This window comes from Aptenodytes forsteri, unplaced genomic scaffold (assembly GCF_000699145.1).
Source record: "Aptenodytes forsteri isolate BGI_AS27 unplaced genomic scaffold, ASM69914v1 Scaffold82, whole genome shotgun sequence".
NCBI lineage: Eukaryota > Metazoa > Chordata > Aves > Sphenisciformes > Spheniscidae > Aptenodytes > Aptenodytes forsteri.
Genome location: NW_008795490.1, coordinates 13,451,918 through 13,462,469, shown reverse-complemented (window position 1 = coordinate 13,462,469; position 10,552 = coordinate 13,451,918). Strand labels below are relative to the sequence as shown.

Sequence of the window (10,552 nt, the reverse complement as noted above, 5' to 3'; positions counted from 1 at the left end):
GTGAGGGTGCACTCGATCCCCTCATCCAGATCATTGATAAAGATATTGAACAAGACCGGCCCCAAAACTGAGCCCTGGGGAACACCGCTCATGACCAGCCACCAACTGGATTGAACTCCATTCACCACAACTCTCTGGGCCCGGCCATCCAGCCAGTTTTTTACCCAGCGAAGAGTACACCTGTCTAAGCTGTAATTCTGGTCTTTAGTTCCAGCTCTGTTTCTCTGCCCAGGAAATCATTTTGTTTTATACAAAACGGTATTTCACTTCCACTCATGAATAGAGACATGAAGTAGAAAAGAGAATGTTTCACATGTCAGTGGGTTGCAGATAGCTCGGCCCTGTTGCAGAAGCCACTACAGGAACTCTCAGAGGCTAGGACAGTAGTAATAGACTGAATCAGGCCAAAAACTGTAATTGTGTACTCTTATTTACGTTAACAAGCTTTTTTCGTTGTCAAGTTTAGATTAAGAGAAACAATGTTCACCCCACTATAAACTACAATATGCTGTTTCCTCTCCACTGTTTTTTTTTATAAAATTTCACTGCATTTCATTTACAAAGTATGCTAAAAATAATCAAACCCAAGGGTATATAATAAATTGCAGTCAAACTGTACGCTATCCCAGAAGGTAAGAAACAAGACTTCAAACAAATCTTCAGCAGAATGTGCAGGAGATGTTATTGAAATAGGGCTCTAATTTGAAAAGTAACTGTAGAAAGTTTCACTCACCCACACAGCCTAGTGTTTCAAAGCAAGCAAACAAAAAAAGACTTCATGTTGATTACACCTCTTGGCCCCATAGAGCCAGTGCATCCAAGATGTTTGCAGAGCTAAATGTTTTTTTTGGCTAAAGGGAGTATTTAACATTGAATCTTCCGTGAAGTTTTGCAAATTTTAGGACTTCCACAGAGGCAACTATGTATGCACACCTAAGATTATGAATTTGTTGTCAGCTGTGTCCTAAACCACAGATCTTCCATGGTAGAAGCCCTAGCAATGTGTTCAACTTTAGTTGTTACCCATTCAACATATGAGGAATAGTCTTATTATGAGAACTTGGGGTAAAACACTTGTTTAAATGTTTTTTTAAAAAAGTATTTAGAAGTACTCTAGAATGAAATCTATTCTGAACGACTGGAGCTGAAAGAGTTTATGCAGTTTGACTAGGTCATGCTAGTGTAAAAACAATTTACATTGTACGTTGGATTCTTTACTCATGCAAAGGACAATGTACAAAGTAACTCTTGATAAACTAGTTCCTTAAAATATAGCTGTTGCTCATTACCTTCCTTAGGAAATAATAAATAATTAAACACTCCAGCTATTTTCTTTCATCTGAAAGAGCTTAACTGGGGGGGGGACAGCATGAAGAGGTATATTAATGTTGTGTTTTTCTCTGTATATTGTAAACAGTATTGGTGACACTGATCCAATATAGTTACAGTTATAGTTATTTGTGGCCACAATGGAGTATATCTATGAATGAGTTTAAGAGAGGAAAGGGCATTTGTGAAACAGGGGACAAGTGATTGTATGATCCCGTTGAAACAATGGAATGAAACACAGGTTTCTCCCTGTCTCTGGGGATTTTCTTTTATGCTGTTGAAGAAAAATATTGATAACTTGAGCTAATCCTCCACAAATGCACAGTTATGCACATGTTTTTCAGGTCAAAATAAATACAGCCTCACTCCCTTCTTATTCCCACTGAAAAACTTTGTTTGTTAGTGATTTGACTTCCTGACTTGAAACTATTCTGGATTGTACCATGTTCTCAGCATCTACACAGAAGGCAGGAGTGATAACTGGAGATAAACATTTTCTTTGCCTCCATCATCAAATGTACTGTAGTATTTGCAGTACTCTGCCACTTAACATAATTTCTATTTTATACTAATACTGGTGGTTATTAAAAAACAATATTTGAGTCGTCCTACTGTTTCTTCCATTGATTACTGTAGGGTCTTCTTTCACCAGCGTTACTGATTGTCTAAGTATTCACAACAGATTTTGTGTGGACTAAGTCTGAATCATGCAGCTTCTCTACAATGACCACCCAATATAGAAAACATTAAGTATTAAATCAACACTGGTCTCTCCATGATACCCTCTGGCATCCTCATGTGCAGACTCACAGCACTGCATCTTAAAAATACTAACTTGCTATATGTTCTGCTTTTCCAATGGAAATAGCTGTTTCCATTCCTTAGCTTCAGTTCTACCTCTGTAGCATCTAGATGTTACTAGGTTAAAAATACCAAACCAAAACAAAACTGCGTCACTAAGGTATGTCATTCTGCAATTGCAAATGTATCGTTTGTGGCTTGCATTCCAGCAAGCCTGTAAACAGAAATAAACCTTGATAAATCAATTGAATAAGCAGGTGAAATGGACCATAATGAGCATTGATTACATGCTTACAGTTTGTTTATAGTGATATTTGATGTGTCTCTGTCCTATAAAGCTTATTTATGGCCACAGTGCTGAGTCATGTGATTGAAACAAGAATGTTTTATAGAATGATTTCAGCACGATGTGATTACCTTTCAATAGCTTAAACCTATGTTTTTTCTTAACAGCGATAAAATTGTAACAGCGTTCGGCAACTCAAACATTGCAGAAAGTGTATGTCTATAAATACACATACAGAAACAAACCCACTTCTACAAATTGAAAATACTTGAAAACAAACTTTGCAAACATTTGGCTGAAACTGCAGCTTAGCAATTACCTACTAAGTTATGTGGAACTTTTAGAGTGCTTTTTAATTCTATTTTCAAAGTCTCTATTGGCCTAATGCAACTATTCTTTTTTCAGAAATGTTAATGGAGAATTTATTTCTGTAGTTAGAGTTTCAGTGGAACCTGAGGCCATATTGCATTTTTAGGGAAAAAAAAAATCAAACATTATCATATTTACTGTTCTTAGCTTGGTAACTATTAAGAAATTGGAATGAATTTATAATTATTTACTTACATATGTTTTAACAATTCATCTATTTTTCAGATTTTCCAGATTGCCTATGTTATTGTGAAAGCAGCTAACTCACCTCGACCTGGGAATTGGATATTAGAGCGTTCGCTGGATGGTGTAGACTATCAACCGTGGCAGTATTATGCTATCACAGACAGTGAGTGCCTGACACGCTACAACATTCATCCCCGTCCTGGAACTCCATCCTATGTAAAAGATGATGAAGTCATATGCACTTCTTATTATTCCAAAATCCATCCTCTGGAGAACGGAGAGGTAAGATCAGATGTTATTCCATGCACCGTAACCTGGCAGAAAAAAACCCCCTTTGCTTGATTGGCAAATGCCTGCCTTGAGTAGACAGAGGGTTTTGGTATGCTTGAAAAATGGGGAGGTAGTCTATTTGCAATTTTAAAAAACTCATCTTACGTGGTCCTATATAAATGCACACAAGGTACACTCTACTAAGCATATTCTACAAAGTAAACCAAAAGGTAAAAGAGTTATTAGGTAGAAGTAGGCACTAGTACTTTCAGACAACTTTAGGTGCTTGCAATATGTTCCCGTGTCACTTGTGAACAAAGGTGAGAATACTGGGAAAAATCATGGACCCAGTGAAGTAATTAAAACACTTTTCTTTGAGTTGCATTTTCAGTCCCTGTGTATAAGCTAGGATGTTAAATGGTAATGATTTTACTCAGAATTTAATTTATTGCATTTAAGAGCTTGTAACTGACCCTCGGCCCCTGCATATACCTATTCATTCTTCTCCTGTCAGAGGCCTCTGCTATTTCATCGTGAGTCCAGGCACATGAATCATGGACCAATCATTTGTTTTAACTGAGGGCGTAGAAAAGATGTGGTGGAGGTGAGGATGAGGATCTGTGGTTAAAAGAACAAGGCAAATGTAACAAGCGTTACATTTGTCCTCTTAAAATGAAGAGAGGGAAAGCCATGTGTACCAAATTCCAACAACTGTATATTTTTTTCACAGATTTTTTTCCAACACTTGTTTTGCACACAACCTGGTAATTCAAGGAAATAACGTGATTTGAATGTGCACTATATCTGAAGTATTTATTTATTTACAGATTCTTTGATGTCTAATGATGTTCTCTGAAATTTTAGCCTCAATATTTATCCTTCTGTTAATTTTTTCTGTTCCACTTTTTTAATGACTTAGCTCCAATAAAGAGGTACAAACTTACTCTCTTTTCTTCCTCTACATGCAAAGCAACATTCACACACAAAATTGTTAATACAATTATTTTTGAGTACTGGGTATAGATATGTATAGTTTGTTTACGTTCACAGGAAATTTCCGATGCCAGCTGCAAAAATAGAAAAATGCAGCTTTCAATGAAAATATCCTGCTGATACACTTTAAAAAGATGTAACCTTTGGTCTAAAGGAGTCTCATATGAGTTATCAGATATGAAATCAGTTGCACATCTAGGAAAAATCATCGCAAATACTTTGTGTTTGTAGTTGTATCATTTGAATGGGTATTTGTTCTTGTAAAATCTAGCAGGAGCAGATAAAGTGGTATTAAAAGAAATAGTGCATACATATGTGCTATGTTTTCAAAATGTTTCCAACTGGGTGCTTTTTGAAGGGTGAACAGAACATGAGCTAGCAGTTTAGCACTTGCAAAGAAATTTTATACAGTTTCTTTGGGAGAACATGTCTGCACTGAAAATATAATGCCACAGTAATTATTACAATAATTGATTTAATTTACATTGTTCAGTTTCTTTGATTATCTAATTCTCTTGCAGACAGCTATTGATTCCAGTAGTCTGCTGTCCTCTTGGTTAAACCAGTGCCTCCTTGTGTTCTTCATTAGCTGAGTTAAACTAACAAAGGTCTTTTATTCAGCATGCCGGTATATACCCGTGACTGAAACATTGGCTTAAGGCCTGCGGAATTGAGTGGAACTTAATTCTGATCTTAAGTGTGCAGTTAATAATTTTTAACTTGGCCTGATGTGCTGTAATTGGTGCTCTGTCCTGAACCTAGTAAATGACCGGCATCTGATAAAGAGTTTCTTTAAACGGGAAGACTTTGAATGCATCTGTTCCATTCCACTTGGAAAAGGGCAATTGTTAGATAAAGGCATACTCTATGAAAGGCATATGATTTAAGCCAGCCTAAATTAATCTTACCTCACACAGGTAGTTATTAATCTGAAATATGGCCCTAATAGAGAGAGAACATCTTGAAATGAAAAGCCTAAAGCTTAACTTTTATAGTGACTGGAAGAGTATCATTCCACATGAATTAATCAGCTTACATTTTTAACAATATTCTTTTCATAAGTAAAACACTAGTTTCATCTGTCTGAGTAGCTATAGACTGCATTATGAAATATGTAGCATTAACACAGAATTAACCCAGGTTAATTCTTTTTCATATTTCATCAAACGTAACATGAAAAATAATACAATTCATACCAATATCATATTTACTTGCAATTGTGTTGTAGGTGGTATTTGCCTGCCTCCTGGTCTTTCAGTGGAACTACATCTGCGTATCATTTATTTTTGTTCGAGGGTAGGACTTCTGTTCTATGTATCAGGTATTACAGACATTTTGTAAGACTGACAGAGTTATGAAAGGTGCACTAAGTACCTTTCCTTTGCTTCAAAACCCATGAGCTATTTCGGCACACACCATTCTGGTGTACACTCAGGAAACATGATGAAGTGCAGAAGGAGCATAGGTCGGCAAGCCAGTTCCAAAGCCAAATCTACATCTACAGTGGTGTCTTAAGTTAAAACTTGTCATCTTAGAAAAAGCAGAATATGTTCTTTTCATGTGTACTTTCAACGAACATTTTAGTCAGTGACTTGTTTGATTAGAGTATTTCTTGATCTCTATTGATTAGAGAATTAACATTAGAGAAATGTTAATTCTAAGCAAAATATTTTGGGCATTTAATAGTGTCACTATTTGCATCAGTAATATTCTCTTGGCCAATCACAAAATTAAAAATTATTATTGGCATTTTGCTCAGTCAAATGTGAATAAACAATCTGTAGACCAAGAATTATTTGCATAAAATAATTTTATTGAATATTTTCATGAATTAATGGAAAATTGCATAATGACAGCTTCTGAATGAACAAAACTGAGAAATTCTCAAATAAGGAAATTTCTTCAAAAGTGTAGACTTGAATGCAGAAAGATTGTTAGCATTCCCGTTTCCATACTGTATAAGATCAGTGATACCTGAAAAAATCATAGGGAGACCAGAGAGTCTCTATATTACACTGGCAAAGGTAGGCTTTTAGCATTTATGTTTCTGATATGCCATCAATAAATGTAAATGCTAAAGTTTCCCAAAACAGTATTTCAAAATGAAAAAGCAAGTTCCACTGTCTCAGTGTCCCCACGCCAGAAAAAAAAACTGAAGGAGATCTGTTATATTAGTGAGTTACTCATTAACTTTTACTGAATTGATGTTTCTTGCTTTAATTAATGGTACTTTTTTTTGGCACTAACTGAGAAAGAGTCGTTTATGTAAGGGTTAATAACTGGTGGGATGAGGCTGCTATTTTTGGGTAAAGAAGAATGCCCATTTTGTGACATTTTCATCTTTACTTAAACACCGTATCAGAATGGTATTTCTTTTTTTCTTTATTTCCTCAGATGATCATTAGGTTGAGAACTAAAAATTAGTGGGTTACCATAGTGATTCTTGCTTCATTTCCCTGACACAGGAGCCTCTGATGTTTACATCTAGATCGTACCTTTTTTATTGAAATCTTTCTTCTTCTGCTAGACTACAATTTGTGTCACAGCTTCTTTACCTTGATGACTAGGTGGATGTAAGGCTCTGGACATCAACTTTCAATGTTGTAATTTTTTTTTTCTGTGCGATGTATGAAGATTTCTTTTAGTAAATGCTTGTTTGAACTAGCATGTATACTATTAGTATTTTGATACATGGGAATCTTCCCTCTTCCTTGCAGTTGTTTCAAAGCTGGACCCTCTGAAGACTTCAGGTGCACCAATTGATCACTATAGCATGTTAGGAAAATGTATATCTTTTCACAGAAAATGACACGTTTTACCTGACCTGTAGTTTGATAGGAAATAAAATAGAAGGTTACACTTAGAAAAAGCATTCTTCAAACATACATAGATTTAGAGTATTTTGTATAGGCTGGGAGAAAATATTTAGGTCAAAAATAATTGTTTTGTTGTTTCTTTAATATAAAGTAATTCTCTGTGCAAGCAGAGATTGAAAGTCAAATCCAGGAAGACAGTGGGAGAAAGGTTTAATTAAGCTGATAGGAAAGCACTTGCTTTTACTAAGAAGTCAAGAAGAAAAACAACTCTCATTCTGGGAAACACTGAATTGAACAATGAGGCTTTCTGAAAGTATAAAAACCAAGGGGAAGGGTGTGAATTTAATTCCCATCTTATTAAATCTTAATTGGAATAGCCAATTGACTCCCTGGTCCATATAGTGTCATCACACAGAGGAGTTCTGACAGAAAGTTGTTTTTCAAAAACAATCATTATTGTTGTACGGAAGGTATGTAAACTTACAAGGAAAAGAAATCCCTCCTTCTTTGTGGGCAGAATCTGTCTTCAGAAGATGCTGCCTCGAAGGATATTTCTGCAGTTGAGTAGAGTTTAGGTTGCACAGAAGTTACAAATGCTGTGCATTTTTTGTCAGTTTGGTAGGCAGATTTAATATGAAAAGGAGGGATTAAGAGAGCAGAAGGTGAAGTGGCCGTAGATGAGGAATACTTTTCCTTCAGAAGTGTTTGTGTGTTTAAGTGTGTGGGTGTAGCCAATGGAAAAATCTCTTGGCAGGACACAGAGATAACACTGGTCTCTTTTTCAATCCCAGTTGCCCTTTGCCAGAACTATCAGATGCAAGGTGTTCTCCTGAAGTTCTTGCTCAGGGTAGTATTGTGGGAATAGCTGTCTAGTTTCTACTTCCTGGTTATGTAGTCTGCCCTTGCTCTTAACCTTGTTGTAGAGACTAGATGAACAGGACAACAATGTTGAAACCCTTCCTAGATGTTTTTGACTCCTACCCAAGACAGAGATAGTTTAGAGACCTGTCAGTACAATGTCAGTACTAATGGAGAGTTTGGAGGGGGGGGAGGGCATTGGGGGAGATGAGTTAAACGTTCATTTATCCCAATCCTTGATGAAAGCTTTTACATTTATAATTCTGTTTTGTATCTCATACCTCCCCATCACCAATACACTTGTGCAGTTGTGAGCTTTTTGGCTTTCCATCACATTGTTACTTGTTTCATTGTATTTCATATTTCATGGAAGAATGAAACTGAGGTGTAGATTAGCTGTATCAGGATGCTGTGAACATCGCTCCCTGCTAATTGCTGCAATACTAATTTAGTATCATGAGGAGAAATCCGTAAGTGTATCTCTGTCATGAATTGTAGCTGATGAAGAAAGCCATATATTTGTAATCATCCTAACGAGGCAATGGAGGGGTGAAATTTCAGGACTCAGTAAAAATTTCCTTGTACTGAATAAGAGAAATTCTGATCATCCTGTGTGAAATGCTTTTCATACGTTATTTTCAGTTGCTGAGAATGATCTACCTTGACATTTAAAGATTGAAAAATTGAAAGGTATTAGCCCTATATTTGAAGGAAAGTAATCTGATTCTAGAAATGAAAATGCCACCTAACTGCAGTATGCCAAGTGTACCAAATTTCCGAAATAGTTGTCTAGATGCTTCAGATCAAACACAGCCCTGGGTGTTGCTTGTTTCTTTTCAGCAATTGGCATTTGTGAAGCAATTGATATGACTTTCAGATAGTTGATATAACTATATTGATAATGACTATCAGACTGTTATTAAGGAGGTAATATAGTTGCACATCTGCTACTTACACATTTTTGAGTAGCACAGCCCAAATGCACCTTTTAGATGACTGATCAGTGTTAAAGCACTGGGTCATTTACTGACCCAGTCAAGAATGTCAACCTCCTTTCAGCATTACATTTACTATGTATACTTAACCAAATTTAAAAAAAAAAAGTTATACCCACAGAGGAATATGCAGTATTTTTGTAATATTGTTTTTTAATAAGCAAAGCAATGCATGAAAATGGATTTAAAAATAACTTAGATATTAGAGCTGTATTTTATATCCAACACTTTTTCAGCTCATGGGATTTCCTCATCCTGATGCATTTTTCAGTTTTCATACTGTTGATGAATCCATATTCCAAATACTTTTCCATCCTTACCTCAGACCCCTCTGGAGTTCTTGCACTCCTAACATCCTTTGACAATTAGTTCCATCTATCTGGTACCTGTTGTACAAAGAATCACCTCCTTTTGTTTTGTTTTACTTGGCTACCACTGGTTTCATTTGATGAACCACAATTCTTGTATTGGAAGATTTGGTGAGCAGTCAATCTGTAACCCCTTTCCTCATGTCATTTATCATTTTATAGATTTCTGTCATATTTTTACTTGTCATCTATTTTCCAGGCTGAAAAGTCCTACCCTATTCTGTTGGGTTTTTTATACAGAAGATATTCAGTCATTTCATCATCTTCTTGACCTTCTCTGAACTTTTTCCAGTATGTATATGCTCATTTTAAGATGAGGTGACAGAAGTATTCAAGGTGTGGGTGAACCATGGATTTATAGTGGTCTAATTATGTTTTCTACTTGTGATTTCCTAAAAGCTTGCTTCCGACTTGCTATTTTGGATTGCTGCTGAGCATTGTTGCTCATTGAAGTCTAATGTTTTCTCTAGGAGAAAATAATAAGGGTATCACTTAAAAGTATGAATAGCTTACCCCTAAATTCTGTACCACTTCTGCCTTACTGGCTTCCTTTCCAACTTCAGGTGTTAAAATTCCCACTTAGTTTCCTTTCTCTTGCTGATCTTTTAATCCTTTTTCACCTCTTTATGATGTCTACCTACCAGATCATATGTACTTCCTCTCTAATTTTTTGTTTAAAACAATTTTTGCTTCAAATTTACTTCTTCACCTTATATAATTCTGAGAGGTTCACTTTTCTAACCTTTCCTACAGTTCTCAAAGGACTAAGATGCCAAAGCAGTGAATGAAGTGCAGATATTTGAATAGATAGACAGATATGAGTATTTTGTGCTGGCTAAACCATTTGAATGGACTGTGTCATACCTCACATGTCTGTATAAATATCATTAGTGTGATTCTACTGCCAGAGTGATGCCAGGTATTAAATCGAACTTCTATGTGTCTTCTCTATTTCTTCTGAAAGCATATGGTGCTCATATAGTATTTGTGCAGGTCTTTATGAGAGTTTGTTAAGACTTCCACAGCATGAAACCTTAACCTTGTTCTGTCTAAGAATTCAGCCCAGAGAAAGGTCATGTCTTTACAGTGGGAGGGGTAGTACTAACAGGCCATCTTAGCAAATTTCCTGAGGGGGAATTTTAGACATTGATTCCTGAGCAAGAGAGAATAGTAGGCAGTAGATTCAATTGGTGCGGCCTCACCTTGAGTACTGTGTGCAGTTCTGGGCCCCACAATTTAAGAAGGTTAAACACTGGAAGAGGCTGCCCAGGGAAGTGGTTG

General features: G+C 36.1%; 1 protein-coding gene across 1 annotated transcript in view; it reads left to right on the top strand.

Moving 5' to 3' along the window:
- LAMA2 (laminin subunit alpha 2) overlaps positions 1-10,552 on the top strand; it is a 299,682-nt gene that overhangs the window by 26,317 nt on the left and 262,813 nt on the right. The window contains exon 4 of the mRNA XM_019472632.1: positions 3,011-3,253. Coding sequence (XP_019328177.1) covers positions 3,011-3,253 — 243 coding nt within the window. The remainder of the gene's footprint in view (positions 1-3,010; positions 3,254-10,552) is intronic.